The sequence below is a fragment of the Nomascus leucogenys genome, chromosome 5 (genome assembly GCF_006542625.1).
Source record: "Nomascus leucogenys isolate Asia chromosome 5, Asia_NLE_v1, whole genome shotgun sequence".
NCBI classification, from domain to species: Eukaryota; Metazoa; Chordata; class Mammalia; order Primates; family Hylobatidae; genus Nomascus; species Nomascus leucogenys.
This window is the reverse complement of record NC_044385.1, coordinates 34378011-34401741: the sequence shown is the minus strand read 5'-3', so window position 1 is coordinate 34401741 and position 23731 is coordinate 34378011. Positions and strand designations below refer to the sequence as shown.

The 23731-nt window shown below is 45.4% G+C and overlaps 1 protein-coding gene across 1 annotated transcript in view; it reads left to right on the top strand.

The window, feature by feature from the left end:
* DHCR24 (24-dehydrocholesterol reductase) overlaps positions 1-23731 on the top strand; it is a 33813-nt gene that overhangs the window by 1694 nt on the left and 8388 nt on the right. Inside the window, exons 2-6 of the mRNA XM_030812897.1 lie at positions 1813-1968; positions 9569-9674; positions 10405-10523; positions 13976-14239; positions 20153-20296. Of these exons, the coding sequence (XP_030668757.1) occupies positions 1813-1968; positions 9569-9674; positions 10405-10523; positions 13976-14239; positions 20153-20296 (789 nt within the window). The remainder of the gene's footprint in view (positions 1-1812; positions 1969-9568; positions 9675-10404; positions 10524-13975; positions 14240-20152; positions 20297-23731) is intronic.

Sequence of the window (23731 nt, the reverse complement as noted above, 5' to 3'; positions counted from 1 at the left end):
TTTACAAACAGGGAAAATTGAGTTTCAGAGTGTGAGTCATGTGCTCAGGAAGACTAGCCAGTAAATGGGGCTGGAACCTAGGTTAGCTCAATTTCAGAGCCTGAACTCTGACATTTCTTCTTTCCCAGGCTTTCCCTTCCCCCCTGTAGGTCCGGTTCAGCATCACACCTGGCTTGCAATAGCTGTCTGACCCAGTTGCCCTTTTTTCTGGGCTCTCTCTTTGGCCTCCAGCTTCAATGCAGCATCCCTAATCACTCCCTCCCGTCTCTGGGCTTGTATCAAACTCTGTGGCTGCAGATTCAGGCAGGGATGAGACCTGGTTGGTCATGGAATCCCACCTATCATCCCTTTTCCCCCAAATCACAGGAATCTCTTCCTTAATACCTGCCCCCTACTGGCTCCCTGGCCTCTGATCAAAGAAAAGTCCTTCCCCCTGTTGAACTGTTTGCCTGGCCAGCTCCAGTGCAGCCTTCTCCAGGAGACCTGACCAGTATTCGACTAGACTTTTGGTTGCAAGTGAAAGAAGCTCAATTCAAACTGACTTGAGCAAAAAGGGATTTTATTGGCTCAGGTCCTGAAAAGTCTGGGAGTACAACTGGATCAGGCATGGCTGGATCCAGGATCCTCTGTCCCCCATCTCCATCTGTCCATCCCTCTGCCATCTGTTGGCCCTGCTTTTCTAGGTTGACTTCATTCTCTGGAGCCTGTCTCCCTGCAGAGGCCCCAACAGTTTCTGGCTCATATCCAACCAGCTTAGCGACCCCAGTAGAGTGGCTGTCCTGGAACTGGTCTCATTGGCTTGACTTGGGTCGTAGACCCATCTCTTAACCTATCTCTTTGGCCAGAAGGATAGAATCAGACCTCAGCCATGTACCCACCTCCTGGGGTAGGGGAGTAGAATCAGTCTCACTTGGACCAAAGGAAGATGGGGATTGTTAGAAGTGGATGAAGAGGAAATGGATGGTCACAGGTCAAAACGACAAATATCCACCTCCCCTGCACTTGTTTATCTCAGCAGAAAAGAAACACTTCCTCCTGCGTTTCTGATGGGCTTGTCATCCGTGGGCCATTTGTTCTGTGTTTTGTGCTCTGGTCACTTACCTTAGAGGTTTTGTAAAACCTCTTCCTTCCATTGGCTTGGCGGTCCTTCCCTGCTTCTCCTCTCCCCCTCAAAGTGATACATAAGTTAACATACACAAATGTTTAAACAGGCCTTGGCATGTGATAAGGCTCCATACATGTTAGCTATTACCCTGTGAACTGTTACCACAACTCCATCTATCTTTCCTGTCCTGAAGTCAAACAGTCCTGGCTATGAATCTCAGCTCTGCCGTTTACCAATTGTGTGACTTTGGACAAGTTCTTTTGCTTTTGAATTTCCTCATCCTCAAAAAAAGGGTGTCATCCTAACTTCCTGGGACTGTTATAGGAATTACACAAGACAGTGTGCAGTAGATGCCTAGTGTGTTAGGAATACCCAGTAAATGGTCATCATTTTTATACTTGCTGGTATCACCATTACAAAACCTTTTCTGAACTTCCCAGCTAGAGTTAATGTTTTCAGAACACTCTGATCCTCTCTTCTAGCTCTTTCATCATTCTGCCTTGTGGTGTAGCAATATGTTGGCTTTTCTGTCAGCCTTGCTGGCCAGGGGTGTGCCAGAGGGTAGGGCCAGCAGGCCTTTTCATCGTTCTTTTTCTCCAGTGCCTGATGGAGGCATCATTCCCAGCTGCCCCTCGATGAAAGCAGGGCTGCAGGCTGCTCTGGGGATTCCCAGTGGGGCCAGCTCACCCTCTGTCCTGTGGTTGCAGGTGCGGGAATGGAAGGAGCAGGGCAGCAAGACCTTCATGTGCACGGGGCGCCCTGGCTGGCTCACTGTCTCACTACGTGTCGGGAAGTACAAGAAGACGCACAAAAACATCATGATTAACCTGATGGACATTCTGGAAGTGGACACCAAGAAACAGGTGAGAGTAGCAGTTTTCCGGGCTCTGGGAGCAGGTGGGGCACTGCCCCTGATGCAAGTGACTCATAGGGAGATGATTTTAGCCAAGGGCATCCCAGAGTGGACAGGACCAATGCCCACAGTCATAGAAGATACTCCCTGCCATTGCTGTCCTCAAGCCTCACAGCCACCGGGGGAGAGATGGGTCATAATAGCTCAGGGGAACCCTTTGCGTTTCCACAGGAAGTCAGAAATGGGGAATTCATGAGCAAAAATGAGAGGCAAAAAGGAATCTACTTGCCCCTTCCTGATAAGGAAGTGCGCTGGTAGAAAATGGGCTACAGAAGTGACTGAGAGGCGTGGGTCTTGTTATAAGCTTCCTGGAGACCCTCTTGTTTAATAGCCTTCGAAATGTACATGCTTTTTGGCCCGTCGAGTAATTTTACTTCTCGAAACCTGGCTTAAGGAAAAAGGAAGTAGGCTTCAATATAATTAAAGATACCCAACACAGAGCGATTATATCACAGCTTTATTTCTAATTGACAACAACACAATATCCAATAATAGGGGAGTCATTAAATATGGTATGTCTATTTGATGGCATGTTGTTATTATTGTGAGACCTTGGCCAAGTTACTTAATCTCTCTGTGCCATTTTTTTAAATAGCTTTATTGATGTATTTAAAGTGTGGTAAAACTCTTACCACAATCAAGACAACAAACATACCCATCACACCACAAAATTTCGTCCTGCTCCTTGGTAATCCCTTCCCCTAGACCCTAGCCCTGCCTCTTCCCCTACCTGCCCCCCACAGCCTTAGGCAAACAATGACCTTTCTGCCACTATAAATTAGTTTGATTCTAGAGTTTATGTAAATGGAATCATATAGTACTTTTTGTTTGTCTAGCCTCTTTCACTCAACATCTTTATTTGGAGATTCATCCATGTTGAAGGGTGTGTCAATAGTACATTCTCTTTCACTGCTGAGTCATATTCCCACACATATTGTGTGGATGTATCACAGCTGGTTTATCCATTCACCTACTAATGGACATTTTGGCTGGCTCCAGTTTGGGGCAATTACAAATAAAATGGAACATTTGTGAACAGTCTTTGTATGGGCATATGCCTTCCTTTCTCTTGGGCAAATATCTGGGAGTGGAATGGCTAGATCATATGGTGGGTGTACATTTAACTTTTTAAGGAACTGCCAAATTTTTTTTCGAAGTGATTGTAGCATTTTACATTTCTGCCAGCAGCGTGAGTGTTGTTCTTGTTCCACATTGTAATAAACTTGATATGGTTAGTCTTAATTTTAGCCATTCTAATAGATGTGTGTGTAGTAGTTTTTCATTGTAATTTTAATTCACATTTCCCTAGTGACTAATGATCTTTTCATGTGCATGTTTGCTATTTGTATATCTTCTTTGGTGAGGCCTGATCAAATCTTTTGCCAATTTAAGAAAATCAGGTTGTTTTCTTATATATTCTGGAAACATCTTTTTTTTTTTTTTTTTAACTTTTAAGTTCAGTGGTACCTGTACAGGTTTGTTATATAGGTAATCGTGTGTCATGGGGTTTGTTGTACATATTATTTCATCACCCAGGTATTAAGCCTAGTACCTATTAGTTATTTTTCCTGATCCTCTCCGTTCTCCCTCCCTCCACCCTCTGATAGGACCTAGTGTCTGTTGCTCCCCTGTATGTGTCCATGTGTTCTCATCATTTAGCTCCCACTTATAAGTGAGAACATGGGGTATTTGGTTTCCTGTTCCTGCATTAGTTTGCTAAGGATAATGGCTTCCAGCTCCATCCATGTTCTCGCAAAGGAACATGGCTGCATAGTATTCCATGGTGTATACGTACCACATTTTCTTTATCCAGTCTACCACTGATGGGCATTTAAGTTGATTCCATGTCTTTGCTATTGTGAATTGTGCTGCAGTAAACATACACATGCATGTGTCTTTATGATAGAATGGTTTATATTCCTTTGGGTATACATACCCAGTAATGAGATTGCTGGGTCGAATGCTACTTCTGTTTTTCGGTCTTTAAGGAATCACCACACTGTCTTCCACATGGTTGAACTAATTTACACTCCCACCAACAGTGTATAAATGTTCCTTTTTCTCTGCAACTTCGCTAGCATCTGTTATTTTTTGACTTTTTAATAACAGCCATTCTGACTGTGTCATTTGGTATTTCACTGTGGTTTTGATTTGCATTTCTTTAATTATCAGTAATGTTGAGCTTTTTTTCATATGCTTCTTGGCCACATGCTTGTCTTTTGAAAAGTGTCTGTTCATGTCCTTTGTTCACTTTTTAGTGGGGGTTGTTTTGTTCTTGTAAGTTTATTTAAGTTCCTTATCAATGCTGGATATTAGACCCTGAAACAACACCGTTTATTAGATTCATGATTTGCAAATATTTTCTCACAGTCTATGGCTCCTCTTTTGAAAACCAGAAGCTTTATTTATTTTTTCTTTTTGAGACAGAGTTTGTGGCACGATCTCGGTTCACTGCAGCCTCCGCCTCCCAGGTTCCAGTGGTTCTCCTGCCTCAGCCTCCTGGGTAGCTGGGAGTACAGGCATGTGCCAGCACACCCAGCTAATTTTTTGTATTTTTAGTAGAGACGGGGTTTCACCATGTTGGCCAGGCTGGTCTTGAACTCTTGACCTCAGGTGATCTGCCTGCCTTGGCCTTGCAAAGTGCTAGGATTACAGGCGTGAGCCACCACACCTGGCCAAATCAGAAGTTTAAATTTTTCCCAATTTGTTAATTTCTTCTTTTATGCATTGTGGGGGTTTTGTTTGTTTGTTCGTTTATATTTTTGTTTTTTGAGACAGAGTCTTGCTCTGTGGCCCCGGCTGGAGTGCAGTGGTGCTATCTCAGCTCTTGGCAACATCCACCTCCCGGTTTCAAGCAATTCTTGTGCCTCACCCTCCCAAGTAGCTGGGATTACAGGTGCACACCATCACACCTGGTTAATTTTTGTATTTTTAATAGAGAGGGGGTTTCACCACATTGGTCAGGCTGGTTTCGAACTCCTGGCCCCAAATGATCCACCTACCTTGGCCTCCCAAAGTGCTGGGATTACAGGCGTGAGCCACCGCGCTTGTCCTACTTTGTGTTTTTGATGTCTTATTTAGGAAATTTTTGCCTATCCAATGTCAAAAAGGCTTTCTTCTAGAAGTTTTATAGAAACCTTAAAGTGAATATCTCTGGGCCTGGAATTTTCTTTGTGAGCAAGTTTTTAAGCACAAATTCAATTTATTTAACAGATATTGGGCTCTTCAGTTTATTTATTTCTTCTTGGGTTAGCTTTGGTAGTTTGTGTCTCAAAGGTATTTGTCCATTTCACTAAGTTGTATAATTTATTGACATAAAGTTGTTCACAATACTTCCTATAGACATCTGTAGCTATGTCAAGTCTTTCATTCTTGATATTGGTATTTTGTTTCTGTTCTCTTTTCTTCCTAAACAGTCTGGCTAAAGGCTATTGAATTTTATTGATCTTCTCAAAAACTAGCTTTGATATCATTGATTTTTCCCTTTGTGTGTCTGTGTTTTGTTTTCAATTTCATTGATTTCTGCTTTGGTCTTTATTATTTCATTTCTTTTCTTACATTGGGTTTAATTTTACTCTTTTTCTAGTTTTTTAAGGTTAAAGTCATTGACTTAGACCTTTTTTTTCTAATATAAATGTTTAGTGCTATAAATTTTCCCCTAAGCACTGTTTTGGAGGCAGCTCACAAATTTCTATGTTTTCTTTTCTTTTTATTTCAGTTCAAAATACTTTGATTTCCCTTTTCATGTCTGCTTTGACCCATGGATTATTTAGAAGGATGTTGATTTTTTTATCACTAGTTTTGAGCAATTTTATTATGATGTGCTTTGGTATAGTTTTATTCATAATTCTTGTTTGGAATTCGTCATAATTTTTCATCAAATCAGGAAATTTGGGGGCCATTATTTCTTCATCTATTTTTCTGTCCCCTTCTTTTTCTCATCTAGTTTAGAGACAGCTAGGCCTATATATTAGGCCATTTCAAGTTGTTCTACAGCTCAGGTCATTGAGGCACTGTTCATTTAAAAAAAATTTTTTTCCTGTCTTTCATTTTAGATGGTTTCTGTTGCTATGTATTTAAGTTAACTAATCTTTTCTTCTGCAATTTCTAATTTGCTGTTAGTGCCATCCATTGTATCTTTCATTTCACACATCGTGGTTTTCATTTCCAGAAGTTTGAGACGGAGTCTTGCTCTGTCCTCCAGGCTGGACTGGGTGCAGTGTTGTGATTTCGGCTCACTGCAACCTCCACCTCCTGGGTTCCAGCGATTCTCCTGTCACAGCCTCCCGAGTAGCTGGGATTACAGGCACGCACCACCGCGCCTGGCTAATTTTTTTGTATTTTTAGTAGAGACGGAGTTTCGCCATGTTGGCCAGGCTGGTTTCGAACTCCTGATCTCAGGTGATCCACCTGCCTTGGCCTCCCAAAGCACTGGGATTACAGGTGTGAGGCACTGCACCTGGCCGGATCTGTTTAATATATTCTTAATGTCTCTAGTTAAATTTTTGAATATAGAGAATATAGTTATTATAAATGTTCTGATGTTCCTGTTCGCTAATTCTAATATCTATGTCAGTTCTGGGTCTGTTTGATTGATTGATTTTTCTCATTATGGGTTGAATTTTCCTGCCTCTTTGTATGCCTGGTAAAATTCTGTTGGATTCTGACATTGTGATACTCTGACATTTTACCTTTTGGGGAGCTGGGTATTTTTATGTTCCTATAAATTTTGAGTTTTGCTCTAGGAGGCAGCTAAGTTACTTGGAAATAGTTTGATCCCACTGGGTCTTGATTTTTTAGATGGGGCCAGGGAATTATTTAATCTCGAGCTAATTATGAGGCAAGATCATTTTGAGTACTCTACACAGTGCTCTGTGAATCATCAGGTTTTCGAGTCTGGCTTGTGGGAACAGACACTATCTCCTGCCCTGTGTGAGTCCCTGGTACTATTACCTGTTATCTTTTTTTTTTTTGAGACAGAGTTTCACTCTTGTTGCCCAGACTGGAGTGCAGTGGCGCAATCTCAGCTCACTGCAACCTCCACCTCCTGGGTTCAAGCAATTCTCCTGCCTCAGCTTCCTGAGTAGCTGGGATTACAGGCACCCACCACCACGCCCAGCTAATTTTTTGTATTTTTTTTAGCAGAGGCGGGGTTTCATCATGTTGGCCAGGCTGGTTTCAAACTCCTGACCTCAGGTGGTCCACCTACCTTGGCCTCCCAAACTGCTGGGATTATAGGCATGAGCCACCATGCCCAGCCTATTACCTGTTGTCTTTTCTGGCAGTTTTTTCCCTGGCTTCAGCCTCAGGTAATAGCCTCTCGTGTATTTACCAGTTAGTACTCAGTTGAATTCCCAAGGACGCCTTTTGCATTTCTTCAGTTTTTTCTCTGTGCAACTCTCTCCTCTCCAGTACTCTATCCTGCACGCTCTATTCACCTTGGTCTTCTGGAACTCTCACCTCTATCTTCTTCTTTTTTTTGAGACAGAGTCTCACCCTGTCATCCAGGCTGGAGTGCAGTGGTACAGTCTTGGCTCACTGCAACCTCCATGGGTTCAAGTGATTCTCTTGCCTCAGCCTCCTGAGTAACTGGGATTACAGGCACCTGCCACCACACCCAGCTAATTTTTTGTATTTTTAGCAGAGGCAGGTTTTTGCCATGTTGTCGGGCTAGTCTTGAACTCCTGACCTCAGGTGATCCACCCACCTTGGTCTCCCAAAGTGCTGAGATTACAGGCGTGAGCCACCACGCCCAGCCTCACCTCCATCTTTTTAACTCTTAGAAAATCCACTGGACTCCACCTGGGTTTCCCTCCCTGCACTGCCTAACTCCAGGCAGTTAGATGCGCCATCCCTAGAGCTCACCTTTTTTTAAAATAATTTTTTATTTTTTTATTTTTAGGTCTTGCTATGTTGTCCTGGCTGGTCTCGAACCCCTGGCCTCAAGCAATCCTCCCGCCTCAGAGCTCACCTTGTTTCCTGTCTCTGAGGGATCACTAACTTTCATTGTTTATGTTCACTGCATTGAAAACTCTTATTTCATATATTTTGTCAGGTTTTTTTTTCAGGCAGCAGGGTAAATGTGGTTCCTGTTGTTCCACTTTGGCTAGAAGTCCAAGGGATGTGTACATTAAAAATCATGTGTTCCAAGAATGTGTAATGATAAGAGATGATGGTCATAGTATAGTGTTAAATTTTGGAAAGGCAAGACAGAAAATGAGATATGCTTTTGGTTTGTGTGTGTTGTGTTAAAACATACAAAATAGTGTGAAAGGAAAATCTTGGGGCCCCCAAATTACTAAACTAAGGGAAAAGTCAAGCTGGGAACTGCTCAGGACAAACCTGCTTCCGCATTCTATTCAAAGTCATCCCTCTGCTCACTGAGATAGATGCATATTCTGATTAGCTCCTTCGGAAGGGCTTATCGGAAACTGAAAAGCATGCAGCCATTTGTCTCTTATCTACCTGTGACCGCAAGCCCTCTCCCTGCTTCAAGTTGTCCCCGACTTCCTGGACAGTACCAATATACTTCTTGCATATATTGATTGATGTCTTCTGTCTCCCTAAAATGTGTAAGATTTTTGCTTCAAGTTGTCCCCGCCTTCCTGGACAGAACCAATATACTTCTTACATATATTGATTGATGTCTTCTGTCTCCCTAAAATGTGTAAGATTAAGCTGTGCACCAGCCTCCTTGGGCACGTGTTGTCAGGACATACTGAGGCTGTATCAGGGGCACACATCCTCAACCTTGGCAAAATAAACTTTCTGGATTAACTGAGACCTGTCTCTGATATTCGGGGTTCACAGTACCAATATAGTATGTGTGGGAAAAAAAAAAACAACAAAGTAAATGCACTCTGTTATTAACATTAGTAATTCTGAAGAACTAGGAAGGGTGATTTTTTTTTTTTTTTTTTTTTTTTTTTTTTTTTTTTTTTTTTGAGACGGAGTCTCACTCTGTTGCCTAGGCTGGAGTACAGTGGCACGATCTCGGCTCACTGCAACCTCTGCCTCCCGGGTTCAAGTGATTCTCCTGCCTCAGCCTCCCAAGCAGCTGGGACTACAGGTGCCCGCCACTACACCTGGCTAATTTTTGTATTTTTAGTAGAAACAGGGTTTCACCAAGTTGGCCAGGCTGGTCTCAAACTCCTGAACTCAGATGATTCACCCGCCTTCGCCTCACAAAGTGCTGGGATTACAGACATGAGTCACCACGCCCAGCCAGGATGGGTGATTTTTGTTTTCTTCTTCACTTTTGCTGTATCTTCTAAGTGAATGAGTATTTCTCCTGTAATTTAGAAAAGGATAAGTCAAATATTTAGTATAAAGATACTTGAAGGGCGAGGTTGAACACTAGCTAACCGAGAGCCAGAAATCACATTCCCTGTAATTAAAGGCAATGTTCTAGGAAGAGCCTGTAAAGGCGATATAGGAATCCCTGCAGTGAGTGTTTGGGAAGGTTTCAGATGACACCTTCTGTGTGCAGGAGCTCCCCTTGGGCCTGGCAGCCTCCTTTTGACCCAGGGTCTCTTTTCTTGTGTCAACAGATTGTCCGTGTGGAGCCCTTGGTGACCATGGGCCAGGTGACTGCCCTGCTGACCTCCATTGGCTGGACTCTCCCTGTGTTGCCTGAGCTTGATGACCTCACAGTGGGTGAGGACCCTATATTAACGGGCAAGAAGAGACACACGGTCCTAGGACCGGAGCTGATGGGCCTTGGCCACCCTCCATCTAGTCCTGGAATTGCCGCTATTCCATCTGTGACAGAAGTCATTCAGTCTCTGACTTGCCTGCTCCAATGACAGGGTGTTCACTGCCTGCTGTTCCATTTCTGAGCAGCTCAAGTTATCAGAAGGCACTTTTAATTTCTGGTTTGAATCTGCTTCCCTGTGATTTGTTCCCATTGCTCCAATTCCACCCCATGGAACACACAGAATAAGTCTAGTCTCTCTTCTCCTCCCATAGGATTCATAGCCCCCAAAGCCTCTTCTTCTTTAGGGAAAACACCTTCAGTTCTTTTAACTATTCCCATGGGACAGGGCTTCCTGTCACCCCTTCAACCCCCCTTTTCATTAAAGTCCCTCTCAAGATGAATGCACACAGATTTCTAGGTTGAGTCTGGCCAGAGGTGAGGTGTGAGTACACTTGACAAGGTCTGCTCGCCACCCCCTTCCTCTAAGGACGCCCTCATGCTCCCATCTGAGCCCCTCCTTCCCTCTCCTGCTCTCTAGATTGACAGGTGGGAAATCTCCCCTAAGTCAACAGCCCCATTTCTGCTAGCCTGCCATACCTCTCTCATGCTAGGAGGTCCCCCAGCTCCAACCCACCCCCAACCCTGTACCCACAGCTCTCCCTGCTGACACTGTGTGTGATGTCTGTGCAGGGGGCTTGATCATGGGCACAGGCATCGAGTCATCATCCCACAAGTACGGCCTGTTCCAACACATCTGCACTGCCTACGAGCTGGTCCTGGCTGATGGCAGCTTTGTGCGATGCACTCCGGTGAGTTCAGCAATGGGAGACGTCCATGCCAGCCTGCTCTAGGCATTAAGGATCCTGAGGTCAGGGGGCTGGCTCCTCTAGGTGTGCTTCATTTCCAATACCTGTTCAGTCTGGGTCTATATCTGTAAACAAAAATTTGTGTAGCCCCTTCTATGAGCTTAGGCAATGTTGTAAATCCATTGTATATATTAAGGCATGCATGTAATCCTTCAACAACCTAACGAGGGATGTTTATTATCCCTATTTTTTAGATTATTATTAGATAATAGAAGGATTATTATCCCTATTTTGTAGATAGGAAACTAAAGCTCAGAGAGATTATTTGCCATGGGTCACACAGCTGGGTCTCACACGCCAGTAATCAGGCTCCCAGGTCCCTTAGCCTTTCATTATGCCATCCTGCCTCTCTGGAGGAAGTCAGGCCTTGGCATCAAAGCTGTGTGTCTTAACACTGTGAGGTACAGTCAGGTGTCACAGAACAGTAGGGATATGTTATAAGAAACAAGTTGTAGGCAATTTTGTCATTGTGCAAACATCATAAGAGTGTAATTACATAAACCTAGATGAGATAGCCTACTTCACACCTAGGCTGTTTGGATAGCCTACTACTCCTTGACTGCAGACCTATACAGCATGGTACTGTGCTCAATACTGTAGGCAGCTGTAACACAATGGTATTTATGTATCTAAACATACCTACACTTAGAAAAGGTACAGTAAAAATACAGTATAAAAGATGAATGGTACACCTATGTAGTGTACTTACCATGCATGGAGCTTGCAGGACTGGAAGTTGCTCTGGGTGAGTCAGTGAGTGAGTGGTGAGTGAATGTGAAGTCCTGGGACATTACTGTACACCACTGTAGACTTTATAAACACTGTACACTTAGGCTACACTAAATTTATTTTTTGACATTTTCTTTCTTCAATAATAAATTACTGTTAGCTTACTATAACATTTTTACTTTATAAACTTTTTAAAAACTTTTGACTCTTGTAATAACACTTAGCTTAAAATGCAAACACATTGTACAGGTGTACAAAAATAGTTTCCTTCTTTATATCCTTATTCTATAAGCTTTTTTTGTATTTAAGCTTTTTTTTTTAACTTGTTAAAGTTTTTTTGTTGAAAACTTAGACACAAGGCTGGGTGCAGTGGCTCACTCCTGTAATACCAGCACTTTGGGAGGCCAAGGCAGGTGGACTGCTTGAGCTTAGCAGTTTGAGACCAGCCTGGGCAGCATGGCCTACAACATGGTCTACAAACAGTACAAAAATTAGCTGGGCATGGTGGTGTGTTCCTGTATTTCCAGCTACTGTGGAGGGTGAAGCAGGAGGATCACTTGAGCCTGGGAGGCAGAGATTGCAGTGAACTGTCATTACGCCACTGCACTCTAGCCTGGGTGACAGAGCGAGACCCTGTCTCAAAGAAAAAAGGTCAAGACATAAACACATGTTAGTTTAGGCCTACACAGAGTCAAGATTATCAATAACGCTTCCACTTCCGCATCTTATCCCACTGGAAGGTCTTCAGGGGCAATAACACACATGGAGCTGTCATCTCTGACAACAATGCCTTCTTCTGGAATACCTCCTGAAGGACCTGCCTGAGGCTGTTTACAGTTAACTTTTTTTTAATAAGCAGAAAGAGTACACTCTAAAATAACAATTAAAAGTATAGTGTAGTGAATACATAAACCAATGACAGTCATTTATCATTATCAAGTATTATGTAGTGTACATAATTATATGTGCTATACTTTTATACAACTGGCAGTACAGTAGGTTTGCTTACACCAGTGTTACCATAAACACATGAGTATGACATTAGGACAGCTGTGATAGCAGTGATACCACTAGGCAACAGCACTTTTTCAGCTCCATTATAATCTTATGAGACCACCATTTTATCTGTGGCCCATTGTTGACTGAAACGTCTTTATGTAGCACGTGATCATGTAAGTAAAAGTGATTAGAGAGGCTGTTTTAGAAAAATGAGACACTTCTACCACCCAAACTGGGATTCAAACATTTAAAGCGTTTTACCTAAGGGGTGGGATAGGAGTGACACTTTAAATAACCTTGGATCTGCCCTGGCAGGTGTGAGGGACCCCTGGGATGGGAGGGACAGTGGGTCCTGTTGAAGTGGGTATTTCAGGGAGCCACCAGACTCCTTCACTTCACAGAAGAGGGCCCAGGGAAAGACTCCCAGCTTGGCAGCACTGGTCTTGGTTGAGAGATACCCCTAGCAAGATTCACATTAGTTCATCCTGCTTTCCTGAACGCTTGCGGGGCCCTGTCTTTTGACCTATTTATTATCGGCAGAGAAAGGAGACAGACATTTGTGAATTCCTTCTCTTCTCTGAGGCCCAGGTTCCTCACTGACAAATACGTGGTTGAGAGGAATAAGCAGGTCCTGTATGAGAAGCTCCTTGCATAGAGCTGAGCATGCAGCAAGTGTGTCATCTTCACTGCCATGGCCAGGAGAATGTGATTAGCTGTGGGCCCAAGGGGGAATTGGTGGCCTAGAGCTGCTGTTCTGAGGTTTCTGCCAGCCTGCTGGCAGAGCCTCCTTGCTTCAGCACTCCTGCCCTGCTGCATTCACTGCGCCCACCACCAAGGGCATTCAGGTTTCGTGGAGACAGCACAGGGCTGTCCTGTTAGTAAGGGCAAGACATGGCTGGACTTTTTCAAAAGAGCTTCATTAGAACTAAAGAATCCCAATCAGAATGGCCAAGGACAAGTTGTCTGTGTCCAAGACATGTCAAAACAATAAAATGATGAGGTTGGACATTGATTTATGAAAGCAGATGAGGTGTTGTAGGAAAAACGCTGGCTGGGGAGTTAGGTGGTCTTGCCTGAGCCCTAGCGTTGCTGCAGCTGACTTTTCTGGGAAGACTTTGGTGAGTCATGGCAGCTCTCAGAGACTCAGTTTCTTTACTTGTCATAAGGGGGTGCTGGCGCTCTCCCTGGGCTCTGTCGGGGGTGGATCCCACAAGCCGATGGACTGGGAAAGGCCTTGTAAATTTCAGTAATGGTTCAGAAGGGAGGCATTTTAATGTTCCCCAGCTACACTGCCTGACAAGGGTGTCAAGGCCTGGCCTTAGACTCCTGCCCTTGTGCAATGCCCCTGCCATTGTGGGTCATTGGGCAGCAGTGCCAGTCCCAGCTTTTTCCTGAATAGCCTGTGGGTCAGGGGCTGTGCCTAGATGGGAGAAGGAGGATGCTCTCTCAGTGAGGGTCCCTGAGACAGAGGGCAGTATTAGGTTCTATGTCATGTCGAAGCTGCAGAGAGGAAACTAAAGCCCAGCAAGCACAGTTTGTAAAGCTCATTGTTTGGGTTTACACAAGAGAGTGAGAGAATAGGGACTCTCCCAGGCTTTGCTCCCCCACTGACTGCATGCCACCATGTGGGGCCCAAGGTTTCAGCTCACATCAATTCTGTCTCACAGTCCGAAAACTCAGACCTGTTCTATGCCGTACCCTGGTCCTGTGGGACGCTGGGTTTCCTGGTGGCTGCCGAGATCCGCATCATCCCTGCCAAGAAGTACGTCAAGCTGCGTTTCGAGCCAGTGCGGGGCCTGGAGGCTATCTGTGCCAAGTTCACGCACGAGTCCCAGCGGCAGGAGAACCACTTCGTGGAAGGGCTGCTCTACTCCCTGGATGAGGCTGTCATTATGACAGGGGTCATGACAGATGAGGCAGAGCCCAGCAAGGTAAGCCAGGGTGTCGGCTGCTGCAGACCAAGACTGGGGAGGCATGAGTGTGCTGGGACTGAGCCGGTTCCCCCATCCTGACCCTGGCAGCCACCTCTTCAAGGCTGCTGCCTGGGTCAACCCACCTGGGGTACAGGCAACAGGATCTATCGTCAGAATGTATTAGACAGTGATGGAAGCTTTCATCTACTCTGCCCCTACCACCTGGGATGTGCTTGTCTCTTAGTGGATGTAATCTTTGGTCCTTATAGCAAACCCATTTTATAGATGAGGAAACTGAGTCTTCAAGAGGTAATGTAGGCTGGGCACAGTGGCTCACACCTATAATCCCAACACTTAAAAGAGGTGTAATGTAAACTTCCACAAGATTCGAGTAATCGATCTGATGCCTTGGAATCTAGATTGACATTCCTTCCACATATACCATGTAATTTTTATTAGCAGTTTTTTCTCCATTTAGAAAGGATTTGTGCTTAAGAGACTTGGAAGGTACAAACAAGTAAAAAGGAAAGAAAAGACTCCACCTGTGAATATGACCCAAAGCCAACGTTGCTAATGTGTTTGATGTACACTTGGCCCCTTTTGTCTGTGGGTTCTACATCAGTGGATTCAACCAACTGCAGATTGAAAGCATTCAGGGGGCAAAAAATGGATGGTTTCATCTGAACTGAACATGGACAGACTTTTTTTCTTGTCATTATTCCTTAACTGTTACATAGCATTTACATTGTATTAAGTATTGTAAGAAATCTAGAGATGATTTAAAGTCTACAGGAGGATGTGCATAGGGTTATATGCAAATACTAAATCATTTTATGTAAGGGACTTGAGCATTCATGGATTTTGGGGGATCCTGGAACAAATCCCCTGTGGATACTGAGAGACAACTGTATTTATTTCCTTTTTCTGTGTATGGATTTTTTTGAAAGTTTTTAAATTATAAAAGTAATATAACAATGCTGAAATATATAAAGAAAAAGTTAAAGTGCATCTCTTTACACCAAGGTGTAACCACTTATGTATAACAGTTTTGTGTGCATTCTTCAAGACCTATTTATTTTTATTTATTTATTTTCTTATGTTTTTTTTTTGAGACAGGGTCTCTGTAGCTCAGGCTGGAGTACAGTGGTACGATCACAGCTCACTGTAGCCTTGAACTCTAGGGCTCAAGCAATCCTCCCGCCTTAGCCTCCTAATTAGCTGGGACTACAGGCGTGTGCCACCATGTCCAGTTAACTCTTTTTTTTTTTTTTTTTTTTTTTTGAGATGCAGTTTCTGTTGCTCAGGCTGGAGTACAGTGCATGATCTCATCTCACTGCCATCTCTGTCTCCCAGGTTCACATGATTCTCATGCCTCAGCCTCCTAAGTAGCTGGGATTACAGGCATGCGCCACCATGCCTGCCTAATTTTTGTATTTTTAGTAGAGATGGAGTTCACCGTGTTGGCCAGGCTGGTCTCGAACTCCTGACCTCAGGTGATCTGCCTGCCTTGGCCTCCCAAGCCAAGTGCTAGGATTACAGGTGCGAGCCACTGTGCCCGGCCTGGTTAATTTTTTAATTTTTAAAATTTTTTTGTAGGGATGGGGTCTTGCTATGTTGCCAAGGCTAGTCTTGAACTCCTGGCCTCAAGCAGTCTTCCCACCTCAGCCTCCCAAAGTATTGGGATTACAGGGGTGAGCCACCAAACCCAGCCGAGACCTATTTCTCTGTGTGTGTGTGTGTGTGTGTGTGTGTGTGTGTATGTATGTGTGCATGTCTTCATTTCATTCTGTGATATCCCATTTTTGCATGTAAATAATTGGCCTAATTTAGCCCTTACTGACATTTATGTTGCATAAACTGTTTTGCTCTTACAAATAAGATTGCACTGAAGATTTAAGACTCTCTTACATTTATCCTGTCCTTCTGTACAAATATTTGTGTAGGATTGAGTCAGAAAAATGGACTTTGTTACACAAAGGTTTGAGCACATTAAATATTAATAGATATGACCAAACAGCCCTCGAGAAGAGCTGTGTTTATGCCTACTTGCAGCAATGGTCTGTGAGAACACCTTTTTCCCTACATTCTTGCCAACACTAAATAGGATCACTCTTTCATTTTTGCCAATCTGATAGGGTTAAAAATAGTATCTCGTTTTATTTTGCAGTTCTTGGATCACTCGTGAGGGTGAGCCTCTCTTTGCAGCATTTTGGAGTTTGTTTGTCTTCAGCTGTGATCACTTGTTCACATTTGTCTTTTCTTGTTTCTTGTTTTTTGTTTTGTTTTGTTTTGAGACAAGGTCTCGCTCTGTCACCCAGACTGGAGTGCAATGGTGCGATCTTGGCTCACTGCAACCTCTGCAACCTCTACCTCCCAGGATCAAGCAATTCTCCTGTCTCAGCCTCCCGAGTAGCTGGGACTACAGGCGCATGCCACTGCACCTGGCTAATTTTGGTATTTTTAGTAGAGACGGGGTTTCACCATGTTGCCCAGGTCGGTCTTGAACTTCTGAGCTCAGGTGATCCGCCTGCCTCGGCCTCCCAAAATGCTGGGATTACAGGCGTGAGCCACTGCACCCAGCCTTTTTCTTGTTTATTGTGATAAGCATTTCCCCCTGTTGTTACATTGCCTTCATAACCGTCATTGTTAATGTCCATTCTTATTACAACTAAAGAATCCCAATTAGAATGGCCAACCTTGCATTGCACCTTGCATTGAGGAAACGAATGCCCTATTGCTGCTCATAGTTGGAAATTTAAGTTGCTTCCAATTTTTTTATTATTTTAATTAATGGAGCAGTGAACATCTTTTGTCTGTAATTTGAGTAATATCTTTTGTTTTTTTGTTTTGTTTTGTTTTGTTTTGTTTTTTGAGACAGAGTCTCGCTCTGTCGCCCAGGCTGGAGTGCAGTGGCGGGATCTCGGCTTACCGCAAGCTCCGCCTCCCGAGTTCACGCCACTCTCCTGCCTCAGCTCCCCGAGTAGCTGGGACTGCAGGCACCCACCACTGCTCCTGGCTAATTTTTTGTATTTTTAGTAGAGACGGGGTTTCACTGTGTTAGCCAGGATTGTCTCAATCTCCTGACCTCGTGATCCACCCACCTCGGCCTCCCAGTGTGTTGGGATTACAGGCGTGAGCCACCGCGCCCGGCCAATTTGAGTAATATCTTAACATAAAATCGCAGATCAAAGGATAGGCATCCCTTAAGACTCTTAATCTATACCTATATACATACTTAAAACATTTTAAAGTTGTGAAGGGCTATAAAATCATCCCGTACAATCCTCTCTACAAATAAGGAAATGAGGCCCAGAAAGGGAAAGAGACTTCTCTGAGGACACACAGCTAGCACAGAACAGATTTAAATTCCAGCTTCTGACTCCTGGTTCAGTGTCAGTTCCCTGACATATCAGCCTGCAGACTTTAGCACCATGCAAACATTGCTCCCTGTGGGACACTGCAGCAAGTGCTGGAGGTCCTGGAACAGCGGTGGCAATACCGGACATTGAGCCGAAGTGCTCTGGCCCTCCTGGGCCCCTGGATCTGCCTGAAGCCAAAGCCCAGACAGTGTGTGTCACCTAGCACCAAGTCACCTAGCAAGGACATCTAGACCAGAGCTTTCCAACTGCTCTGAGGTGTTCCTTGAGGCTCTCAGGGGTAGGAAAGCTGAGGGATGGGACCAAGGGGAGTCACCACCCCCACTGTACCCAAAGTGGCTCTGCTGTCATCCATTTGATGTATTAGATGCCACCTAAGATTATGATTTGGCAGAGGGGTTTACCCAGCTTTTGAAATATTTGGAGACCTGAACTGATTCCCTTATTTCCCAAGGAGAAGACTGTGAGGCACAGAGAGCCTTACCCAAAGGCCCTCCCAGAATCAGCAGCAGAGGGATGTTTGCCAAGTGCTCCAGTGAGCAAGACCCTGATGCCCGATGGGAACAGGGCTGGGGCAGAGTGGTGGATGCCATTAGACATCTGGGCATTTCATTTTAGGAGCATTGCTTCCAAACATTTCTGTTTCTAAGCATTCAGGAATTTGTCCCTGTGTGCCAGGCCCTGTGATGGGCCCTCTGCAGGCACTGCCCCGTGTAAAGCTTGCTGCAATCCTGTGAGAAGCAGCCTGCCCCCATTTCACAGAGGAGGCCCAGAGATAGGAAGTGGCTTGCAGTCAAGGGCTGGGGTGGACTGGAGCTCGTGCAGCCACCTGGCCACCTCAGCTGGTGTGTGCCTGGAAGAGGCAGACTATCTGGGTTCTTTCCCATGTCCTGGGCTTCTCTGCATGGCTCCTGATGCATCAATGAGCACCAGGAGCGCCTGTATCCAGGTGGCCCTAAGTCTCACTTTCATTATGCAGCTGCTGCCACTGCCAGGTATGTGCCACACCTCACCTGGGGTTAGATCAGGTTGCTCTGTTTCCTGCTGGGTTCCCCTGTTCACATTAGCAGGCAGAGGCCAGCGTGAGTGTTTTTTGCCCTGCCCCATACCGTCCACACCAAAACTAATTTGGGCAAATAGGCTCTTTAGCCCCAGTTTCACCCCTGCAGAGTGGCCTCACCAGCAGGGTGGCCTCACCAGCAGGGTGGCCTTACCAGCAGGGTGGGCCTGCACAAGCAGGTGGCACACAGATAAGCTGCAAGTGCTGGAGGCCAGAGATCCAGGGCAAAGGGTTGCCTGGCTCTAGGGTAGAGCAGGTCAGCAAGGGAATGGGTGGGGACTGATACTCCAGCCACTTGTGGACCAGGCACCGTGCTTGGCACTTTCTACATCATCTCTTTTAGTCTTCCGGAAATGCTAAGTAACCTGCCTAGGCTCTGCTAAGTGTGTTGTAAATGGAAAAAGCAAATTGGCAAACAATACATGTAAGATGGTCCCATTTTTCAGGAGGCTGAGGCAGGAGAATGGCGTGAACCGGGGAGGCGGAGCTTGCAGTGAGCCGAGATCACGCCACTGCACTCCAGCCTGGGTGACAGAGCGAGACTCCATCTCAAAAAAAAAAAAAAGATGGTCCTATTTTTTAAAAACAGTGGGCATATGTATGTAATTTCTAATAGGCAAATAACTCCCACAAAGTATGTATTTTTATTGTCATGTGACATGTGAAGAAATAGGCTCAGAGATGACCTGCCTGAGGCCGCACAGCTGGTGGGGAACTGGGTGTGTCCCGAGCTGCCCACCCTGAAGCTTGTGCTTTTCCAGGATCCCCCCCTGCCTCTCCCCCAGAGCATCTGCCAGAATTCATTTATGGATGAGGAAGCTGAGGCCGGGAGAAGCTCAGCCATCCCAAGGCACACAGCACATTGAGTCATGACCATTTAGGGCTGAAGGAGACATCAACTCAATAGAAGATTTGGGTGTGGGAGCCCCCAGGGCCAGGGAGGTATGAGCCTTATTCATGTGAACATCCTCCAGACGATGGTGGCTGCCTGGGGAGTGCTGTGCCCAGAGGACTGTGGAGCTTGGTCCAGGGACAGCAGGGAAAGTGCCATGACCAGTTAGTGCCATGAGCCCTGGGTCGCATTGAGGGGCTGACCCATGCCCAGAGTTCGTGCTTCCCTGGCCTCGGGGAAGGTGGGAAGGAAGGGAGGGAGGGAATTCCCCTGCATGGAGCACTGCATCAGGGCAGTTAAATGTTTAACTCTGTTAAACACTTGCACCAGGCTAGGCTGGGGTCGCTGAGTTCTCTAGACTGTCAGGGACTCACTGGCCCTGGGCACACACCACTTAACCTCTTTGAGCTCCTGCTCTCTCTGCTAGAGGATACCCACTGTGCCTAACCTCACCAGCTTTCAAGAGTCTCAAAGGCAGTAATAGACATGAAAGAGCTTTGAAAAGGCCAGGAGTGCTGAACAGAAGCCGGGTGTCGCTGTTACGCCCCGATGGCGCTGGGCGCTTGTCTGCAGGCTGATCACAGTGCCCTCTGTCATTTCAGCTGAATAGCATTGGCAATTACTACAAGCCGTGGTTCTTTAAGCACGTGGAGAACTATCTGAAGACAAACCGAGAGGGCCTGGAGTACATTCCCTTGAGACACTACTACCACCGCCACACGCGCAGCATCTTCTGGGAGCTCCAGGTGAGGCTTGGGTTTTTGTAGCCCTGGCTCCTCCGGGCCAGCTGGGCAGGGAGCCCGGACAGTTAACACTGTAGCCATACTCTCTCCCTTCAGGGTAAAGAGTGGCTTTGTCCTAAGGAACTGCAACGACTTCTGAAGCAGCAACACGGTCGTTTCCTTCTGAAGGAACCGACTACCTTCAGTTCAAGCAGCAGGCTCTTAGCAAGCATCTGCTTGGTGCTGGGGAGTAAGCCCCTAGGCCGGTACTTTGGGGAACACAGACCTGTTCCGCCCTTGAGGAAGGGTTAGCCTCTAGCCACGGTGAGCAGACAGATCCCTGCACTGTAAAGGGCCGCAGGAACATTAGTAGGAAGTGGCTAGTTCTGCCTAGGGCTCGAGGTAACAGCCAAGCCTGGCTGTGAAAGGTGAGTGAGAATTTGCTGTTGCATGTGTAGATGGGTGGGTGGATGAGGAACAGTGACACTTTAAGTGGGGGAAGGTCAGGAAGAACCCCTCAGGAGATGACTTTGTGAGCAGGGACCTGAACACAGGGAGGGCAGGCCAGGAACAACTCTGGGGAGGACTCTGGAACTCTGTTCACAGGCAGAGGGACAGCCAGAGCCCAGGGCTTGAGCTGGGCTAACAGGAAATTAACCATTATAAAATGGACAGTTCAGGGTAATTTAGTACATTCACAGTGTTTTGCAAGCACTACCTCTGTGTAGTTCCAAACATTTTCATCTCCAAAAAGGAAACCCTATACCCATTAAGCAGCCACTCCCTACTCTCTCCCCTTTCCCCAGCCTGTGGCAACCACCAATTCATCTTCTGTCTCTGTAGATTTACTTATTCTGGATATTTCACATATATGGAATCATTCAGTATGTGCCTTTTGTGACTGGCTTCTTTTACATAGCATAATGTTTTCATGTATCAATATTTCATTTCTTTTTATGGCAGGATAGTAGTTCATTATATGAGAGACCACATTTTGTTTTGTCACTCATCTGTTGATGGACATGTGGATTGTTTCAACCTTTTGCCTACTGTGAACAGTGCTGCTACAAACCTTCATGTGCATGTATTTGTTTGAATACCTGTTTTCAGTTCTTTGAGATATTGAACTAGGAGTGGAATTGCTGGGTCATATGCTAATTCTGTGTCTAACTTTCTGAGCAACAACCAAACTCTTTTCCACTGAGGCTGTGCCATTTTTCATTCCCACCAGCAATGTATGAGCGCTCTATTTTTCAACATTCTCACCAACACGTGTTATTTTCTGGTTTTTAAATTATTAGTATTATTATTATAGCCATTCTGGTGGGTTTGTGGTATTGACTTGCATTTTTCTTGAAACTAATGATGTTGAGCATCTTTTTATATGCATGTTAGCCGTTCTGTATATCTTCTTTGGTGAAAAGTCTATTTGAATCCTTTGCCCCCTTTTAAAATTTGGTCATTTGTCTTTGTTGTTGAGATGTAAGAGTTCTTTATATACTCTGGATACTAGACCCTCATCAGACATATGATTTGCAAACATTTTCTCCAATTCTGTAGGTTTCTTTTCATTGTCTTGGTAACGTCCTTTGATGCACAGAAGTTTTTAATTTAGATGAATTCCAATTTACCTATTTTCACTTTTGTTTGTGCTTTTAGTGCCATATGTAAGAATTTATTACCAAGTCCAAGCCCCTATGTTTTCTTCAAAGACCTTTATAGTTGCAGCTCTAATATTTAGGTTGTTGAGTGGGGTAGGAGTCCAGGCTCCATTCTTTTGCATATAGCTATCCAGGTGTCCCAGCAAGGCTGCATGTGTTTGAAAGACAGCAAGAAGCCTTCGGGGCCAGCATGCCCACGCTGAGCTATGGTGAGGAATGAGGTCAAACAGCCACCAGAGGCTAGATCATATGGCTCCTTGTAGGTTAGGAAGGACTTTATATTTTATTCTAAGTATAATAGGAAGCCAATGAGGGCTTTGAACAGGAAAGTGGCATGGCCTGATTTTTGTTTTAAAAGAATAACTGTGACAGCTGGATAGAGTGGATGGGGGTGGGAGTGGACAAGAGTGGAAGAGTAGAAGAAGGAAGATACTGTTGTCTGGGCAGCAGCAGAGGAGAACTGTCAAATCTGGGAGATGCAGTGCAGGTTAAACCAACCAACAGGATTTCCAGACAGATCGGCCATGGATGTGATTCCAAGGTTCAGGGCCAAGGTTGACTGCCATTTGAAACATGGGGGAGGGGACTGGAAAGGGGAATCAGAAGCCATTCAGATGTCCAGGTGGGATGACAGCAGGAGCCAGTGACGTGTGTCGGGACTTCAGGAGTTCAGTGGAGGTTGGAGCCTCAGCCACAGAGAAATGTTTTCTAAAGCCATGGAGGGAGATGAGTGAGGGTGGATAGAGAAGACCCTGGGGCACCCTGCAGGTTAGGGGAGGAGGAACCAGCCAAGGGCAGGAGAAAGTGCTGTCAACCAGGGCAGGGGAACAAAACCAGGAGGATGTGGCATCCCAGAAGCCAAGGGAAGACTGTTTCAGAAGGAAGACCAGCAACTGTGCCACGTGCTGCTGAAGGAGATGAAGACAGAGACTCGACCTCTGGATTTGGCCATAGGAATGTCATCATTGACTTTAAGCAATAGGGGTGAATCCTTGACCAGTGGGTTTGAGAGAGAACTGGAGACGAGGCAGTGGACACAGTGAAAACAAACCTGAGGTTCACTATCAAGAGAGGCAGAGAAACAAGGTGATGGCTGGAGGCGGGTGTGGGGCCAGGTGAAGGTACTTTGTGTGATTGCTTTAAGATGGGAGAGATGGCAGTCATGACGATCCAGTGGAAGGGAAAATGACAATGCAGAAGAGAGGGTATATTGATAGGGTGAAGTCTTGAGTAGGGGAGTGGAGTGGCTCCTGAGCTCAGGTGGAGAGGTTGCCTTTTGATGGGCACATGGAAAGTTCATCCAATTGTCAGGAGGGAAGCAGTGCTAATGGCTACAGTTGCTACTAATGGGAGGACCATAGCGTGGTGGGAGGGTGTGGGAGTTCTCTTCTGATTGCTTCTATTTTCTCAATGAAATAAGGATTTCGGCTGAGATGAAAGGGGAGAGGATTTTGATGGTTTCAGGAGAGAAGAGATGTGAAGCTGTCCCTCGGAGAGTGGGAAATGAATTAACTGGGGAAACATTGTGGCATTGCCAGGCAGCACTGGGCCTACCAGGGATTCACATTCATGAATTTACAGTGAGACCAGCCCTGTGGTTGTGGGTTTTCACCCAGGAATCTGTGTTGGTGGGGTACAGAGTAGGCAGTTATATTTAACCATGGCTGAGGTTTTGCAGGGAGTGTGATGTGTAGGCAAGAGTGAGGACCCAAGGTTGTGGTTTTGATGAAATCTAAGCCAGCTATGGAGGGGAGGCTGGATGTGAGAGGTCCCCAGGGACTGACAAGGGACTGATATG